This window comes from Sciurus vulgaris, assembly GCF_902686455.1.
Source record: "Sciurus vulgaris genome assembly, chromosome: 5".
In the NCBI taxonomy this organism is placed as follows: Eukaryota; Metazoa; Chordata; class Mammalia; order Rodentia; family Sciuridae; genus Sciurus; species Sciurus vulgaris.
In genome coordinates, this window is record NC_136465.1 from 126,254,596 (window position 1) to 126,275,551 (window position 20,956).

At 36.2% G+C, this 20,956-nt stretch overlaps 1 protein-coding gene across 5 annotated transcripts in view; it reads left to right on the forward strand.

Annotated features, from left to right (window-relative positions):
- The window catches only part of SRGAP1 (SLIT-ROBO Rho GTPase activating protein 1), a 281,734-nt gene that overhangs the window by 152,571 nt on the left and 108,207 nt on the right, over nt 1-20,956 (forward strand). For all 5 annotated transcript variants that reach the window (XR_013763794.1, XR_013763795.1, XM_079139661.1 and 2 more), the window contains exon 4: nt 11,571-11,633. Coding sequence is in view for 3 of the 5 variants with exons in the window: in XM_079139661.1 (XP_078995787.1) it covers nt 11,571-11,633 (63 nt within the window). In the remaining 2 variants the exon portion in view is untranslated. The remainder of the gene's footprint in view (nt 1-11,570; nt 11,634-20,956) is intronic.

Genomic DNA, 20,956 nt, shown 5'->3' on the forward strand with positions numbered 1-20,956 from the left:
AAAATAAAAACAAAGAAAAAACTTATTAAAAGCACCAGTGAAAAATAATACATTATTTATGGGAGAGGGCTTCAATTCACATGGCTGTGGAATTCTCTACCCACTAAATGCTACCAGTACCTCATGGTCGTGACAACCAAAAACGTTTGTAGACATTACCACGTGTTTTCTGCTGGCAAAATTGACCCCACTTAAGAAATATAGATCTAAATTAATCAAGTCTCCCATCTTCCCAAACAGATTTCTTTAAAAGAAATGTTCCCATTTGGTTTGTTTTTCAATCATAGGGATTATAAATTTAACAAATATGGGTAGGTCAAACTTTACTTAGTATTTCACTTCCTATAAAAAAGGAATAAGAAATATTGTTCATTACCAAGTTTATCTGGGTTCAGTTATTAATAAAAGATCAGGAGTTAATTTAAAGTTCATTTCCAAAGAGCCATAGACACACTGAATCCTTACCCGTCCTTCTCATCCAAGAAGGAATTTGCTGCTGTAAGGAAGGAAATAATGAGGAGAGAACATTTCTGACATATGTTGAGGTGTCTGCAGTTGGGATCAACAACTTCTAGAGAGACCTAAGAACAGTATTCTTGCTAGCCAAGGTTTTTTACAGTTGAAGACTGTGTTTAATTCTGCATGGTAGGATTCTAAAAGATTTCCAGCAGCTGCAAGAAATGCCATACTGGGGGAGATAGCACATATAGCAAATATTTGCATCAAGGAACACTTGTGATATCTTGGATTATAGCAAACCTGACATGCATTTACAGATTAGATACTGTATATGACTGTCAGATTTATTTTAGTTCCTTTTGGATCTCAAAGAAAAGAAATTTCTTGCTATTAGAGAAGCAGTTAAATAGAAACAAGAAACTTTACCAACCAATTCTGTTGTCAGATCAACCTAGAAATCTATAAAAATAAAATATTTTGACACTGAATATAGGAACTATTTAGATTGAAAAAAAAACCAGTAATGATCAATAAGCAATAGAAAAGAAATACATGTAGCATTTTTAATTTTTATACTTTAATCATTCTAAATGAGCACAGAGAATCATAATTGGCTAGTACACTAGCTTCATTAGAGTAAACATATACTATTTATCTCTTTAAAGATGGAGATTGGAGGAGTCTACTAAAATAATAATTTTTGTTACTCAGCAAGGTCTAATCATTCTGCTGAACCATCAAGACAAATCCACTGTAACCTCTATGTGGGTTTGGACCGACTCAACAGAACAGAGCCATTGCAGGTAACAGCAAGTCACCACAAAGCATGTGTTGCCTCCTAATCCTCCCAAGATCTTAGCCTCCTGCCCTGGAAGATAAAGAAAGTATACTTCATTACCAGTGAACAATTATCTGGGAGACAAGGAAAAGCCATTCTGATTTCTTTATTCATTTTTTTTTTCTGAAATGAAGCCTAACTTCACTGAAATCAGCTTTCTTCTCCAAAACAGAGCAGACATTCTATTTCTTTACCCATTTAGCAAAACTTTGTTGATTACCTTTTTGTGACAGGCACCGTGGCAGGTGGGTGCTAAGTACATTAAGGTAAGATGGAAATCTTCAATTCGTACCCAACAGGAGCTTAGAATGTAATAAGGGAAGGAAGTGAGGTTATAAAAATCACATTCTAAACTGGTAACTGCTCTTACAAAGATAGGGCATAAGGAGGACTGAGCGAGGCTTTCTGCTAAGGACAAGAAGAAAGTCTTCACAGAAGAACATTCAATCAAGCTTTTCAACTTGAAGTTACAGAGGAATTGGGGGAAGTAAATTCTTCTGTACAAAGAGACTAGTAAGGACAAGGTCCTGGATTTTCTGATCTAGAGGAGCAGGCTAAGGGAGGGTACAGGAATTTGGGATCTCGATTTGAGAACTTGGTATGTTGTCATCTAAGCAACTAAGAATGCTGGGAGAAGTGTTTAAGCAGAGATAGAACACACTCAGCTTGGAATGGGAAGAATCTTGTCTTGGGGAACCTAGTAAGGAGGTTGTAGGATTAGTAATCTGGGTGGTGATGTTTACTCTGTCATGTGAATTATATCCAAAGTATAGTTCCATACTTGGAATGACATTGTCTTCAGAAAGTTCTCATCCATGTAGATTAAGAATGAACTGAATGGATTCCTATCAGTAATTAAAATCCAGAATATTGCTATTCAGTCCATCCAAATCAAATTTTCTTAAGAATTGTACTCCTTTAGCTGATGGCTCTCTGGCCTATTGGGGTAGGGATGGGGGCAGGGGAGTATCTAACCAGGATTTCAAGATTCTAGGGTTTACAGTAACTATAGAGATATGGGTTTGGACAGATTCTGCAGAGCAGGGCCATTGCCAGTGACTACAAGTCATTAAGAATTATGTGTTGCCTCCTAGTCCTCCCAAGATCTTAGCCTCCACCCCTGGTAGTATAAGGAAAAGGGAATAACCCCTAGCTACAAACTAATAAACAGTTACCTGGGAGGCAAGAAGTCATTCTGATTTCTTTGAACTGTGTCATAGAAGAAATAGTTGAAGACATTGGGAATATGTAGTACAGAGAAAGTTAAGTTCTAGCTGGAACACAACAGCTGTCTTCAAATATTTGGAGTCCTGTCCTATAGAAGATGGCATAGGCACACTAACTCTGTAAGAGTACAGGCATGAAGAACAGTTGGTAGAACTTAAATGGAAACAGGTTTGTACTTTATCCTAAGACAGATCTTCTAACAGCTCTGCAATCTGTAGTCAGCAAGTGCTGACTCAGAATTAAGAATCTGCTTTGTTGTAGTTCTGAGATATTCTCAGAAATGGACTTTATCCTCCTTAATATCATATCACAAATGCAGTTAGGTACTTCAGAATGCAAGTTTTGACTTAGAATTGACTTAGACATTCCAATTTGAAAGCTGAAATAAAGACTATTGTATTGGAATTTAGAAAAACAGAAAGTGACTTAACAAGGTAAACCAAACATACGATGCTGAACTGATAATATCACAATAGTAGTAAGAACTAACATTTATGGAACACTTCATGTGTACCATGCACCCTGTTAAGCACATAATGGTGCTTAACATGTTTAACGGTACATAACCATGTTTAATCCTCATAACAGCCCTGTGGAGTACATACTATAATCTTCTCCATTTTACAGATAAGGAAATAACTTAGGGGAGTTAGATATTTAATCTGACCCTGGTCCTATCTTGAAGGTCCAAGGTTTTTCTGCCTACCAAATAGACAAATATGCACATGCAAATTCCATGTGTATTTCCTTGCAAGCCACAAGGATTTTTATTTTTGGTTTTTAGTTGTTTGAACTCTTCTGATTGTACTCAGCAAGCCAAGTTCTCGGTGAAAAGGATTACTTACTCTCTAGGGATTTCTTTTTCTGTTCCTTTCCTACCTTTACTGATATTTAGTGTTAGTTTGGTAGATTGGTAAATTAACTATAATTCTGAGATGGTGCTTTTAGGCTAACTATCAACCTTTGAAGGAAGTTTCCAACACAGGTTAAATTCTTAAAGATGAATTCATTTGTAAAGAAGAAATTGAGAGTTTGATTCAGGACTTATATATTTTGTTTCATTTAAGTTGTCTGAATAAGAATAATCCAGATAGAATTGAAATTGCTTTGCTCACCTCTCCTGTTAGGTTGTAAAGTCACTTTTCTATGTTTGGTACTTGAAAGGCACTCAGGAAGACCTGGTAGGAGGGGGTAAATGTATGAGTATGTGAATGAATGAATTTATTTCTATCTCAGAGAATCTCCACCTTTTTCTTACTAATTCAAAGTATGACTTTTAAAGGAACTTACTGATTTATTTTTGTAGATAGTCTGTTACAGTGCTAAGTAAGACTAAGGTCATGGGCTTCCTACACATGTGACTCAGTTTGCTTCACCCCAGACTACACTCATAACCCCAGCCAACTGTGCCATAGATGTGAGCCCTTAGCCTCCTGGGGAGCAGTGCAACAGGATCTCTGCACAGTAACAACTGCTTCAGGAGAGAAATCTATTTGGCTTTATTGATAATTTAGTGAACTCAGGTTCTTATACTAAAGAAAATATATTACAGAAAGAATAAGAAATTACTAAGATAGCAGAGTTATGAAATTTTTATAAAGTTTAATCTATTGAAAAATGATCTGGAAATATTTTCAGTTTTTTTTATTCAATTATGTTAAAACTCATTCTGATTTTAATTGGGTAGGTTTCTTTACATCAGTCACTGAGAGTTTATACTTAACTAATTCTTCATTTGGTGGCACTGAAAAGGTATTTCCAACTTATTGCCATTTTGAATAAGTAACCCTAACTTGTGCTTCTTGAAGAGTTGAGAAAATGAAAATAGGATTTTAAATTTCAGTCTCGAGTTATTAAATCTATCTGTCCAGGTTCTGTTTGTACCTGGGAGGTCACAAGTGACTTTGAGTTAGGTGACCATACATCTTTCACATTGCCATTTATAGACTGAACCCATCAGCTTACATGAGCATTTTCCCCTCCATGTGCAGTAGGCCATATTTGCCCATCAATTACATTAGCAGGCATTCTAGGAGATGCCCCACATATTTTCCTTTAGAATTAAATTAGCTTGGTTTCAAAAATTAAGGTCTAGTTCCGTGTGTCTAGGATTCTGATTTTTCCACATTTTCTGGTAGTATAGCATTTTGTCTAAAATAATATCAGTCCCCTCAACCCCACCCCTGCCTTGGGATAGAGTATATTGTGAGGCTTATTTTATGATCTCATATTTAGTTTTGATTTCAATAATTATAAAACCATGTCCCTTGATAGAAGGAAAATGTGCAGAGACACTACATATTATCCAGAAACCTGGCTCAGATCATTAAACCCAACCCAGGTATTTGGAAGAAACTGTTGCCTCTGTCTTCAGGGTTTACTTGAATTAAATAAATCTATTATTATAAAGACACATGAACATGAGCTTTGAAAACTTTAAAGCACACACACAATGGAGGTAAGGCTTCACCCCTTCAACCAGAATTTATATCCAAAACTAACTGACCATAAGACACTAAAATACTTGAGATGCAGTTATTAAATATTTAATCTGGCTTTTCTCTTTCTCTCTTACCCCCACTCTGACTCAGCATAAGATCAGAAGTCCTTGACTGGTGATCACAATAGATTTACTTTAAAAATACCTCTGTGAGCCTCTGGGGTTGGTCATTTAACCCAACCACATAGATCACTTGATTGATTGCTCAGTGTACTCACATGTGGTTGTACTAATTATGCTCTTTGTTCTGTCCTCTCTCTCCTTCTGGAAGGTTCCAGGGAGCAAACCAGCAGGCCTGTATTAACCAGTCTGGCCAGGATCCATCCAGAGTAGCTCTTACTATAGCACTCCTTATAGAAAGCTATTCTGGCAGGTGCCAGAGTTGGAGTTTGTCCCCCATGGTTCATGTTTTAGAAGCTTGGTCCCAGTGTAGAGCTGAAAGGAGGTGGGACCTTTAAGAGGTGGGGCCTACTGGAAGATCCTGAGATCACTGGGGAAGCTGCCCTCAGAAGGGATTAAGGTAGCTCCTCTAGGATCCCTGAGCTCTTGCAAAAGCAAGTTGTTACAAGAGCAAGTTCAACTCCTGAATCATTGTCTAGATTCTTATTTATTTAGCTATGTGATCTCTTTCTACACATGCACTCCATCCATCATGAAATCTTTAGCAGAGATAAGCCAATGCTATGTCATGTTCCCTTGAACCTCCAGAACTTAGCTAAATAAACCTCTTATCTTTTTAAAGTTGCCCAACCTCAGGTAACAACAACCTGTAGCAACAAAACATGAGCTAATAAAACCTGTCTGGCTTCTCTGTGAGGTGGTGAATTCTGTAGGACGCAGGCCAGACTTGAATCTGCTCTGGGTCCCATTCATTCCACAAACATATCCAGTGCCTACCATGTGCCAGGCACCAAAGTAGGCCCTGGAAATACAAAGACAAATAGGATGTGGTCCCTACTTTCAAAGAAGCTCTCTATGAGGAGAAAAATAAATGTGATAATCAAAATAATAATATTTTGTGTTAAGTTTTTAATAAGGACCTTTCCCTTAAAACTCTGTGAATTAAGACTATTAAGCATTTCTTTTTTGCCAGTGAGAAAATTGAGGCCTCACAAAGTTATTTAACTTGTACACAAACTGTAACAAGGTAGTTTGAACACAGGCAGTTTGATTTTACAGTTTGAACTCTTAATCACTAAATTATACAGCCTAGGAATGGTAATAAATGAATGTATTATAAAATCACAATAAAGGGAGTATCTATTTTTTCTCTGGGTGACAAGATGAACTTACGAAAGAGATTTCACTGGGTGGCATGCAGGATTGCATCAGGTTCAGGGAAGGAGGTGAGTCCAGCAGAGGAGAGAACCTGGGAAAGCACAGGGATGTCAAAGCTGGACCTGGGAGTCAGTAACTGATGACCAGGCTGAAAGGCAGGGTTTGAGATTTGTACCACATGAAGGAAATGAGTTATTCATGGGTAGTTATGGGAGAATTAAGAAATTCGAGCTCTATCCTTAAAAATATAGCAAGCCCGTAAAGGATTTTAGTCGGATAAAGTGTAATTGGATTTTTAAAAAGTCTAATAACATACAGAAAAATGGAACTGCAGGAAAAAGCTTGGATAGGATTGGTGACTTCTTCAAAGAAAAGCATCTAGTCTAGGCTTGAATGAACCTCAGATTTCTGACTTAATAACATTGTGGTTCTGGAAGCCATATTAACTCACAATAAACTTCTTAAAAATAATTTTGTAACATATGTCAAGGGGCTAAAAACATTGTGGATTTTTTTGTTGTTGCTTGGTTTTTAGGTTTTTTTGGCAGTGCTGGAAAGTGAACCAGGGCCTTATTCATGCTAGGCAAGGGCTCTATCACTGAGCTACACTCTTAGCCAAAAAATGTTCAGAGTTTTATCCCCATCATTTCATGTCTAGAAAATAATTTAAGCAAATAGCACAAAGCACAAGATATGTCTTTAGACAAACATTCGTGACGACAGTTCAGAGTGCTTAAAGCATATTGGTGAACTGCAGTGCCATGCTGCATGCTGGCTGGGACAGGTTTGCTGACCCCCTCTTCCTTGCATTCACCATTCTAGACCAAAGTTGAAAAATGGTTGACTTCACCCAGCTAATGGAAATGAAATATTCATGGCTTTGCCTCCTGTGCGATGACTGTTCCCTCAGAAATGATATTTATGAGCACTGCAACTACACTCTAAAGAATGACAAGAAAGGTTTTTGCCAACCCAGAAGATTGCACATGCCTTGGCAAGGTAGAAAGTGCCAAGAAATACCTTTGAACAGATGATAAAGTGGAATGTATAACAAAAGCCCACTTTAATGACCTTGAAAATATCATTCCATTTCTTACCATTGACTTTTGTATTCACTGAATGGTCCACATTTCTCTGCAGCCATCCTGTACTTCAGACTGTCTTGGAGCATGGAAATTTTTTTTGTTGTTGCTTATGGAGTTACTTTTTCAACGACTTACAGGTGATAGATTATACCTGTACAGAGAAATGTACAGATTATCATCCCATTGGTTATTTCTGGACTCCCAGTTTATAATAATTGTGAGGTAGGAGGGAAACAGAAGCAGAGGAATGATTTTATTTATTTATTCATTTAAATTACTGACTGGCAAATAGTGAAAATAATAATATGAGTAGTTATTCACTGGATAGTTTTGTAAAGCAAATTGTAGTTGCCTGAAAATTGTATAAATTCATTAAAAAATTTATGGTAATGGGGAAAAAGAATACAAAAATACATTTGGCTTTAATGGAATGATGATAGCTGAGACCTATGTTTAGATAAGCTAACTTGAAAGATACACTAAGTCACAATGATGATCATTTTGTTCCTCTCTTCCCAGTTTTTCTAGTATTCTTCCATATACTTAATATATTTTCATAATGGACAAAGATAAACATTTTAGAACTCTTAATTTTGAACTTAAGTTTGAGATATCTGAAACATCAATGTGGCAATAAATAGTAAATAATTGGAAATAGGTCTGAAATTTCATACTGGGCTTATTTACTGGAGATACAATGTTAATTAAATTAAAGTTAACCATTTTATTTCCCCTTTGGTCAAAATCCTTATGAAACATATTAAAAGTTTTACCACAATTTCAATTTCTGTAGCCTCATGTTAATAGAGGGGGGGAAATCCCTCCTCTTCGCCAACTTTGTCCCTGAAGCAATTGAGAGTCTCTTATAAAAGTATAAAAGTAATTTTAATCAGCTCATCTCAAATAACATAGAAAATACTTTACTTCAAATATGGCATTTCATAATTTTTTTCTCTTATACACAAGGAACATTCATTGCTTCCTTCAGATCAGTATCTTTTTTTTTTGTCATGGCAGTTCTTATTTAAAGGGTCCAGGATCTACTCACACTGTTTCCAATTTTCAATGAAATAGAATCCAGAGGCATGTGCACCCTCTTATGTTTTGATGAACTTTGACAATCCAGGTATTTTCTAGTTAGATTTCAGTTCATTAGTTTGGTACATCTGGATCCTAAGTGCTATAGCAACTGTGTTTTGGCTTACAGATTGCTTCTTTTGAGGTCTAGAGTATTCTTTAAAAGAAATTATTGTGTCTCATTGCTACTATAATAAATTGGAGCCATATCTAAACTGGGGGTAAGGTACATGTTGGTCTCTTTACTGTTCCCATGTCATGAAAATATAGCCCTGCCCCCAGCATTTGGTGATCACTTATATTGTGTCCATCCCAAGTATTTGTGAATACAAGAACATGTGAAATCAGGTTTCACATAACATATAAATAAGTCTTTCTTAGAGCTCAGTCCAGTTTTTAACAACCTTTATAAACTACAGGAGTGGTGGTGGGAAGAAAGTGGTTAATTTCTAGGTAACCTATTAGACCATGGCAGGTTTGGATTGTGACTTGAAGTGAACATATGGACAGAAACTGAGTTCTGTGTCAGGAGGGTATCAGGGTTTTCCCTGAGGAGAAGAACTCCCCACCAACTTTTCACAAAATCTAAAACTCCCATTGGAGCTCCTTAAGGGCCCTTTTTATAAATTGCATGTATCTTACCATGTTGGCTTGAGGAATTATCCATTTCCTAATGTGTTTCATTAATTTATTCTTTACTACCAGTAGTAGAATCCCCAAGCAAATGGAACATAGGAAGGTAAGTTTAGATATGTTCATGGTGCAGGAGTAGAAACATAAGAAAAGTCCAAAGGTGAGAGCATAATACTTGGAGGCCCTTCAAAGTTAGAGGACATCTAAAGGCCCAGGGCAATGGGGCGGGGCATCAGAATCAAATCAAGCAGTTTCTACCAAGCACCTCTTACAGAAAAATTAATGAATAAATGCCCTACGAGACCAAAACAAGGGAAGGTATGACGCGGTCACTGCAAACTGGGGAAAAATTAAATAAGTATAACATTTATGGAGTGTCTATGCATGGTAGGTCCCATCTTAAGTGCAATGTATATTTTGTCTCATTCATGCTTATAATAACCCTCTGAGGTAGGTGCAATGGCTGTATTTATTTTACAGACAGGAAACTGGGATACAGGGATATCCAGAATCCTTGATTTTCAACATTATGCTATAATATCTTCGGACAAACAATATACTTTAGGGGAAAGGGGAAAGAAAAATATAAGTGTATGCTTGGAAATGTGTAGTCTTTCTCTGATGCTAGATTTCTTCTACCTCACTACCTGACATCTTGTAAAATGTGGAACATACAAAGACTTGTCTTGCTTATTCTATTTGGCCCACGTAGTTTGGAGGATACTTGTGACCACAAACCTAAGTCTTTAATGTGACCCTAAATATTCTTGGTTTGAGGTTAATTGAACCCAAGAGATTTTTGTTGTTATGTTCTGAAATCTTAGCCAAGAAATATTTTCTTTTTGGACTTGCTACCTGAAATGTGGGTAACTGAGCAGAGTTACCTGATGGCCTTTGATCCCATTAGAGAGTTCTAAATTGGTGGCCCAGATTCTTGAATGAAATCTGATATTAAAATAACACCAAACTGAAATCATAGGAGATTGTAGTATAATGCATACATTCAGAATAACCAAGACTTGGGGAAAATAAAATGAGTTTCAGTTGGCTTCATTTGTCCACTTGTGACTTTCCTTACACTCTGAAGTGATTCTTAGTCCACAATCTCACATATCAGGAACACAGCAAAATATAAAACTCCTATTATGTCCAATTGAGGGATTTTAGAAGCTGTCAAAGCTTGGAAAACAGCAGCACTGTCTTCAGTACCCCCAGAAGAACCCAGTGACAAATGCTGCCAATAAATTTGAATTTCTCTTAGAGAGGTACTGTTCTGGTATCATCTTCCTGCAGTATTTTATCTTCCATGAATCTCCAATTCATCACATTTGGCCTTTTACTGAGTCTTGACCCAAAGACCTTATATCGGCAGATGGACTCAGTTTCCTCTGAGGTCCAGTAATTTTTTTAAGGGTGGTCTATGGCCTTTCCATTCTGCCCTTTCAGTGGTGACCAGCAGACCACTCTAGCAAATGCTGTACTATTTGAACTATTTTAGGCACATGGTATTTCAGCTTGTTCTTAGATTCATTTAACAAATATTTGAAGCTTCTTATGCACAGCAAGTCCAGAGGTAGGTGAGACCAAGAGCCATCTTAAATTCTATGTCCTAGATGCTCACTTGCCAAAGCAGAATCGATAGATATGGCCCTTACCTTCAAACTGATGGTCCAGTGGGAGGCACATAAATGAACGTGTGGATATTCTTTAAAATAACTTACAGATTGTGCTGAAAACAATATTCAAATACTCTGCTATCAAACTCTCAGAATGAGCCTGGGGAAGAATATTTTAAATACTGTTTTTCACTAACAGGGTAGAAGAATGCAACTCTCTGCTTTTGTGTCTTAATAAAAAATAATATTGCAGAAGTAAAATATGTGGATTTTAAGTGAACTTACCATCTCACTACTTTGAAAGTGCTTTCTTCAGATTATAGTCTGTGAAATCATTCTGGACAGGAGAGTTAATGTCCCCTTTGTTTTCTAACTTAGCTTTTTGAGACTCTCACTGCAAAATTCCTTTGTGATGATACTAAGGAGGAAGAAACTGGATGCTCGAGGTCATCTTTAATGACTTTAGCCCTGCAGCTCAACTTCGAAGCCAGCATGATGCCTCGCTCTACTTGCTTTTTATCTCTCTTTCGGAAGTCTGATGTGCATGGGAGGGGAGCCATCCTGGCAGTCCATTTGCTACCGCGGGTAGACATTGCTTAATATTAGGAAGGGCCATTTGGTTGAAAATATTTATTGTATCAGATAGATCTCTCTGTAGATATATAGGGAGATCTATCTATATATAGGTATGCAGATATATAGAAAGAGATAGATATATAGAGATATATATAGATATAGAGATAAATATATATATATATATATCCTATTTTCAGTCAATGGGATTTTTTTAAGATATAAACAATTTATAAATGTTTCTATTACATTTTCAAATATTCTTAATTTCTTCCTAATTACAGAGCAAAGAGATTGCATTTCAACTTCATGAGGATTTAATGAAGGTTCTTAATGAGCTTTACACGGTAAGCACTTAATTTTTCTTCTTTTGCAAGAATTCTCAGTTTAGCTTCTGGTTTGGAGAAACACTGTTCATTTTATAACTCAATCCAAGCCAGAATGCCGGTGGGTGCTCATCTGGTTAAAATATGGGACCAGGTGGATGCGTGCATACTGCCATATGCACATACTATATTCCTTTGCCTCTCCCTCCTGATTTGGAAAGACTACACACACACACAGATACACACACAGTTCACATACTTTAAGAAACCAGAGCATAGGCACCTTGATAGGACATCAGTAAGACATGTTTATATTATAAACATGGTTGGATTATATGGGACCTGTACACATATTCAATTCCAGAATATTTTGTTAAAATTGTTGCCATTCTGAGACTTGAAAAATTTAGAGTTGCTTTATTCTGGGTGTTTTAATTTCTTTCTTTCTTTTTCTTTTCTTCCGTTGCCCCTCCCACTTCAGTTCAATCAATTATTTGGTGAATTTAATTTATTTATTTAATTTATTAAAATTACTTTTTTGTAGAGCTATTTTTCCTTCCTTGTGATAATTTGCTTTTATTAAAAATATTTTATTTAGGGTATTCCATATGATCTTAAGAAATTAAATTATTTAAAATGACTTTAGAAAAAATATTAGGGTCTGGGAAGGGTGTAGGGGAATAGAAAATGGACATTAACAATTCACAATGTGAATCCCATTTAACTGTACAGTTGAAATATTGATAATTATAATAAAACATTTTTAAATAAAAAATCGTTATTTTTAAAGTTAATACCAATGATGTTACAAGGTAGAATTAATGATATGCCTTTAAATTTTTTTATACTGATTAAATCATATTTTTAAACACATATCCCTTTCAGAGGTTTTGGGGCACTTTTTATTTAAAAAAAAATAACATGAGAAATTAGTAATATAATTTATCCTAATGATAAATATTTATATTTTTCATTGCACAAGATTACTTGAATTTTTCTTTAAGAAAAATTAAAACTGAAAGCTTATTAAAGTGTGATTCTTGATTTTCAAATTCCATTTGTTCCTAAAAATATATGTGTATAACATGTAATTTAGTGAATTAAATTTTTAATGTTCCACTGATACTCGCTAAATTAAGTTATAAATTAAACTTCCATAAGAGGAATTATATTTTTACAGAATGGACTTTATTTTTTGTATATGTATAATAAATCTGTATTTTTATAAAGCACATTTGCTACCTCCATGTTATGAATTGAATTGATGATTTCTGTGTGTTAATTCTGCTTCAGAAATGTTAAATTTTACATGTAACCTACAATCCCTTGTGTCTAGAGTCCAGTTAACTTTAAAAAGTAGAGTTTTAGATTATAAAGGCCAATTACCTGTCCATACTTTATATGACTTATTAATATCTGACAACCCAAGATATAAGCCATTTCTAGAAATGTTATAATTTAAAAGTTAAATAAGCATTGTGCCTCTGAGACTTCAAAGGAAAACAAATTCTCTGTTATCTGTCATTGAATTATTTTACGATGAGGACTTCATGGTACTTTCCTTGTGGTTCTTTTTGAGAATGTTGTTTCATCTAGAATAGAAACCAGTCCTTAATACTTTAAAAATATCAAGTCTGCTGGTTATCACAGCATTATGAAAAAAAGCTGTTGCTAATGATCTGAAACTAGTCACACTAGTCAGAGTATCAGAACATCAAGGCAAACTTGATCACTGCGTGCAAGGAAAGTCAGGAGGATGGCATGAGAATTCTATGTCAGTGAGGGATATGTAGAGTAAAATTTCTCCTAGATCCATCCCATTGATTGGACTTAGACATTTAGCAGACTCCATCTAGTTGGATCAAGTTCAATAACACTTTCTCAAAAGTCTAGTCAACATCAGTCTGAAAGCCTGAAGAATCCAGGTTCTTGGAAAGGCTACCAGGATATGAGTGACCCTGTAAGAATCATTTAACCTCTCAGAATCAGTGGAGGAATTAAGAAATAGAGAAGAAAGGCAGAGAGGTTTTAATTATGTCATGTGTGGATCACTGAGCTCCTGGGGAAAAATTTTTACTTTAACCAGAGATACTGCTCAGCCAAGACCAGCGGTCATGTTGGATGGAGAAAAAATTACCTTGCCTACCTACCTACCCCTCTCCTTCAAACCCTCCCTCTCTTCCTTCCTCCCTCCCTCCCTTATACACATAGACTCTTATTGCTCTAAAAGGAAATGCTCTTTTGGTCTTTTATGTACAGATACACAGATTCTGTCTTGTTCAGATGAAATTTATACATTGTACATACTCATTTTACGCTAGAAGAGTAAGGTGAGGTATGTTTGAACAGTAGACCAAAAGTTCAAGGAGTGTGATTTAGGCTCCTTACTCAACCTCTGACTCATATTCTGGTTATAAACAAATAACCTGTTTGCATCACGCATAGAATTTTGTGCAACTGATGATGCTGAAGTTACAGATATAAACCATGTATCCTCTGGGAAATGAAGATGCCATTTAATTGCCTCAACAGAGAAATATTCACTGCTCACTCTCAACCCTTGAAACTCCTTGTGAGTTGCAGGTGAACATTGAGAAATATGTTAGCTGCTTTATACCAGTGGAATATTTAAAGTTATGATCAACCTCAGTGGTAGGTGTTGGTCTTTGGTGTAGACTTCTTTACTACAAAATATGGCTTCCATCACAATCATTGCTATTCCAAATTTTCCATCAAAATGACCAGGAAGGTAAATGAAAAGAAATGGTTTAGGATCACTTCTACTTTAGAGCGAACTGAATTTGATTAGTTCAGGTTGTAGAGATGATGTGATGGATGTATGGTGTGATGAATTACAGGATATATAATACAGCTTGATGTCTGGGCTTGTGAGCAGGAGAGAGAAGGTAGCATCAGAGTGGCTTCTGAAAGGGATGGAAAGGCTTTGAAGGCATTCACCTCCTTTCGAATATTTTTGCTTTTACTTGGGGGAAAAAAGAAAAGCCTCAGGATGGTGTCAGGCCTCCATCTGAATTTTTAAACTACCACCAGGGACAGCCAAAGCAGTTAAGATTAGATTGGCCTCGAGTAACAGAGGTACTCAAAATAACGGCATGAAAAAAGTAGTTGATATGCTCTCACACTTAAGAAAAGTCCCAAGATGGGCAACCCAGAGCTGGGTGTGGAAGTTACATAAAGCCATTCAAGAATTGGGCTCCTCTCTCTGATATGCAGATGCTAACATCCTGAAGAATAGATTAGTCAAAGGGGAATGAAGGGAAGGGAGAAGGAATGGGAATAAATTAATCAGATATATGGATAAATGGGAATAAATTAATCAGATATATGGATAAATTAATCAGACAATGGGAATAAATTAATCAGATATAACTTTACTATGTTCGTATATGAATACATGACCAGTATAACTCCACATCATGTACAATCACAAAAATGGGAAGTTATACTCCATGTATGTATATGTCAAAACACATTCTACTGTCATGTATAACTAAAAAGAAGAAATAATTTTTTTTTTTTAAAAGAATCAGGTTCCTCTTAATTCACTCTTCAGAGAAGCCCAATTGCAACATTTGTCCTTATAATTCCATATAGTTTCTAGAGTTCCAGCCATTACTTCTGTGTTCCCTGAAACAGAATGGAGAGAGGGCTGGCCCCTTGTCTTTCAAGGAGACTTGATGTAAGTCTTACATTACACTTTCACAAAAGCTTATTGATCAGAATTTAGAACATGGTCCTACCAGGCTACAAGGAGATCTGGAAATAACAATTTTTAGCTAGCTAGCTCATTGCTAACCACTTTTAAAAAAAAATAGGAATTCTCATAATTTGAAAAGGAATGGAAGTTATTTATAGGTAACTAGTCATACCTGCTAGAGTGGATAACATTGACTGCATGTTTATTATGTATCGCTGGTTATTGTGCTGAGCACATTACTTACACTATCTTAAATGACATAGCATCACTAGGAGATGGCTACTCTTGTGTTCTCATTCTACAGATGAAGAACCTAAGAGCTAAGAGGGTCTTGCCCTAGGTCGTACAGTATATAGGAAAGTAGAATTTCAAGTCCGAATCTGGCTCCAGAGCCAATGTCCTTTACTGTCATTTTATTTCTCTTGTTGTAGTTTTGGGGGATCATTTCTAAATAAGATCTCTAAATCTTAATGTCTCCCCCATAACAAAAGAATAATTAAGCAGTTTATCACCTGCTCATTTGTATTTTTTAGCATCAATGGCATTAATATTGCTGTAGCAAAAATGTTTTAAGTGAAAATTTGAACATGTGGCTCAATGGCAACCTGTACTTCTTAGAAATGTTAATTTAGATATCTAACAGATGGAACTCAGTGTACTAAAAAGTGAAAGAGTAAACCAAGATTGTCAGACTCCCTTTTGAGTCAAATCTTCTAATTCACTTCCTTTTGAGTTGAATATTTAAATGAGAGCTAAAGGGTAGAATTAGCTAGTTTGAGAATAAAGATGCCAGGGAGAGTGTTATGCTATAATGAAACAGAAATGAACGAACTGGGAGTCAGCAAACTTGAATGATCCCAGCTACACTGACAGCTAGCTATGTGGCTCTGGAAGGTCATTTATCCTTACTGGGCATCTGTATTAGTCTGGGTTCTCCAGAGAAACAGAACCAAATAGAGTATGTGAATGTGAGTGTGTGTACAAAGTAATGTATTATAAGGAGCTGGCTCTCACAGTTATAGAGGATGAAAAGTCTCAGGATCTGCAGTTGGCTATCTGGGGAACCAGGAGAGTAGTGGTGTTAAGTTCCAGTCCAACTCCAAGTCAGAAAACCAGTGTTCCAGCTCAAAGATCATTCCACGGAGAAAGTGACTTGTCTCTTAGCCAGCTTTTGTGTTCAGTGCAGGCCATTAGCGGATTGCATAAGGCCCAGCTACACTGGGAGGACAGTCTGCTTTACTCAGTCTACTGATCCAGAATCCAAGCTTGTTCAGAAACATTCTTACATACAGACCCCGAATATGTTTGACCAAATAATCAGGCACCCCAAGGCCTAGTCAAGTTGACACATAGGATTATCCATCATGGCGTTGGATGCGGCATCAGAGAAAGGGAAGGGCCTAGGCTTAAATCACAGCCCTGCCCCTTTCTGGGTGTGGTGACCCTTTCCTCCACTTTTCATCCATAAAGTGGAGCTCATAATAATGACCAACTCCTAAGAGTTAGTAAAAGAATAAATGTTGTAAAGACTAATTCATTCATTCAACACACATTTTTGAATGCTTCCTGTGCCAGGCACTGTTCAATGTACTGGCAATATAGCTGTGAATAAAAACAGACCAAGTACTTCCGTGCAGGCTTTTATAGTCCAATGAGAAGAGAGACAGTAAACAAACAAACAAAGTCTAATATGGCAGGTGTAAGTACTAAGAGGAAAACAAAGCTGAGTTAATGCAGATTAAACATCCAGAACAGTGCCTGGCACATAGTAAATGCTTATCAAACGTTAGTAGTTAGTGTTATTTTCATCATCTCTTCTTCACTCTCAGTGACGTCAGGATGGTACCAACTCACAGAGTAAATGCAGAGATCAGGGCTGATGTTAACATTAATTAAGATGGTTTTCATGTAAAGACAGGCAGAGTATTCCTTATCCAAAATGCTTGGACCAGAAGTTTTCAGATTTGGGGATTTTGCTGATTTTGAAATAGTTGCATAGACTTTACTTATTGAACATCTTTAATCCCCAAGTCTAAAATCCCAAATGCCCTCAAATCCAAAATTTTTGAGCATCTTGTCAGCACTCAAAAAGTATGGAATTTCAGATTTTGGATTCTCACAGGAAAGATTCTCAACCTGTGTGTGCATGTGGTTTTGTTGTTTTGTTTTGGTTTGTTTTTTTGCTTCAGTGAATATTTGTTCAAAAAAAAACAAGGAAGATAACTATCCTAAAAAAAAAAAAAAAAATCAATAGTAGATGTTAGGGTTGGGGTTGTGGCTCAGTGGTAGAGCAGTTGCCGAGCATGTGTGAGGCACAGGGTTCGATTCTCAGCACCACATATCAATAAGTAAAATCAAGGTCCATTGACAACTAAAAAATATTTTTTAAAAATAGTAAATGTTAATAGGACTCTAGGGGAGTGGGAGATTGAAAAGTAAAAACAGAAAATGACACAAAGATCAGAAGGAGCATTCAAACCAAAATTTTCCTTCAATTATCCCAGTAAAGCATTCATCATGGGGAAAAAAAAAAAAAACAGAGAGATTTTTAAACAATGATTTTCAGCTTGTCCCAATATCAAAATCTCAACAGGGTATTCAATATTCTTTTAATTACAAATGGTAATTTACAATTATTTGCCCTCCATTAATTCTTTTTCTTGTCTAGGCTCTACAGCATTTTACAAAATAGAGTTTATGTCCTCAGTAAGCTAATTCTAATAGAGATTAACACAGATGTCATGATAAATGCACATGAAATTGATTGTTCATTACATGTCATTGATTATCACACCCTCTGTGCATCGCTGGCACACATGGCTAGCCAGACGTGAGGTAATCCATCCTCAAGTTCCATTAAATCACAAGGAAAAGAAGTGAGAACAGGAAGATTTATTCCACCCTTACCATCAAGCACACACGTTATCTGTTCATTTCTCATACCAGCCCTAAGAGGAAGATATCCTAATTCCAGTTTTACAAACAGGAACGGGGACTCTGCATAATTAGCTCAGGATCACCTAGGCAATAAATGACTTATCTAAAAACCTCAACCCAGCTCTGTTTCCAAAGCTCATCAGCTCCCCACTGGACAGCTATCTAGGGAAGGCTGTGCAGAAGAGAGAGGAGCAGGGGTGGACGGAAACTGATCTAAAGAACAGATGGGATTCTCAGGTAAAACACCTTTTGCTTGTAAAATCTTAAGGAAGCCTTCCAGTCTGTTCTATGGGTCAGAAAATGGACAAACCCATGTGGTTTTGCCTGTTTGGGTTTAATATTAGGATATGTTAATTTTGAGCGCCTCTTAAAGGCATATCATTCATCTAGCTTTACTGTTAGGTGTGAAAGCTACTTGTCAGTGGTTACTGCTGAGAATCCATTGTTTTATTCCAGTTGCCTGTTTCCTCCTTCTGAGCTAACCCCATTTTGCCTAACAAATGTAAATGGTGGGTAGAAGTCATTCCTGAGGCAGCTTCAAACCTAGAGGCTGCCCAGCAATTTGGGCGAGGAGCTGTCTGGAAAACAGAATTGCCAGTGAGCTCAGAATCCACTCTAGCCTTTACAACATAAAAAGAGCTACTTATTTTTTAGAGGGAAAGAGAGGGAAGATGCTGCTTATTATTTTGAGCTCTTCCTTGAAAACTCAGGCTAGAGGACTGCCAAGGACAGCTTTCCATCGGGGTCTGTGAGACTCCCACAAACCAGGTGCTAAGGATTCCTCTCTAAAGAGGTAACAGCCCCAAGGCAAGGTTGAAAAGTCACTGTGAAAGAGCCCAAGACACTTGCCACCTCATATCAGAAGATTTTTCTCTGAGTGAGCCTCCAAGAGGTTTTTATTTTTTTATTTTTAGTTAAGTATTTATTTTAGCTCAAGGGCATTTTGAGTATTTGAAATATATATTTCTGTAGTGGAAATGAAAATTCACTCCTTAGAGAGAACTGCAAAAATGTCTGACTCTCAGAACAAAACACTGAACAAAGGGGAATACAGAGTAAAAGCTACATAAAAAGCTCCCAAATTGCAAACCTCTTTGGAATACCACATTCTCCATGATGCCACCTGGGAAACTTTTTTACAAACCCATCTATTTTGAGATTATGGATGGACGAAGTATTTCCATACACCCTTCCACTGGCTTTGATTGCCAGACACTTGGATGGAAAGAAAGAGCATCATATGACTCCCTGCCAGGAACCTCCGAATTCTAATCTTGGCTTTGACACAGACTGACTTTGGAGACTATGTTAGGGAATTTAACCAGCTTCCTTTTCCTTGTCCAAATGATTGGATTTTATAAAATTACCATTTCAAGGAACCATAATGACAGCTGTTTGATAAGAACTTTATACGTCTTTATATGTCTTTTAGGACATCTTGTTAATTAATGAGGCCAACTGCTCCCTGGCTCCTGCTTAGAGTTATTTTCTTGATAAGCTTTGAGACTTAGTTAGGGTTGGTGCTTTTGAACCTCAAGTATGATTGCTTTTATAAATGAAAATATGAACTACCCTCCCTAAAAAAAATTTGACTTAAAAATGAAAAGTTTAAGTTCAAATAGTCTACTAAAACCAAACAAACAAACAAACAAACAAACAAATAAATAAATAAATAAATAAAAATTCTACAAAATATTTCATATTAAGAATCTTTGTTGCCGGGCACAGTGGAACATGCTTGTAATCCCAGTAGCTTGGGAGGCCAAGGCAGGAAGATCACAGCCACCCTCAGCCTTAGTGAGGCCCTAAGTAACCCAGTGAGACCCCATCTCAAAATTTTAAAATTCATTTTTAAAAAGGAGCTGGGGATGTGGCTCAGTGGTAAAGCACCTCTGGGTTCAGTCCCTGATCAAAAAAAAAAAAAAAAAGAATCTTTGTCAACAAAGTATTTTACCCAAACGGTTATGTTCTAGAATACAGTATTATGACTTTTAAACAATTAGAATGCTTTATTATTGGGCATTTTAATCAGAATGATTTGTTTTCATTGGATAGTTAAGATTCTTAACTTTGTTTACCATTATTCATCAAAGCCTTACATGTATATGTATATAATATATGTTTTAAATATAATAATATTTGTTTTCATTGGATAGTTAAGATTCTTAACTTTGTTTACCATTATTCATCAAAGCCTTACATGTATATGTATATAATATATGTTTTAAATATAATACTAAATATATATGATACTTGCCAAAACAAAGAATAAATTATGAACATTTTCCTTGAATTTAATATCTCAAAATAGACCAGGAATGTTGACCAATAGAAATGAAAAAAAAAAAAATCATGTGAAGCAAATCAAGATCTAAATCAGATATACCAGAGGATCCAATTAAGCCTTTCTTAATTCATGATTTTCTGATTCATGTGATTATCTGAATTTAATAAACAGTTGTATGCCATTAGAATTTTAGCATTAAATGGGCCTTTAGAAATTAGCAAATTAACCTCATCATATTGGAAGAATATCATAAAGCCCAGAGATATTAAGTGATTTACTAAAACCCCAGAACTAATTCATGACCAGGATGGAACTCTGCCTTTATTTTAATCCAGGCTAGTAAATAGCTTCCTGGGAGGTGTGTGCTGCTGTGCCAGTACAAGTTCAGGGCTTTCCCAACAG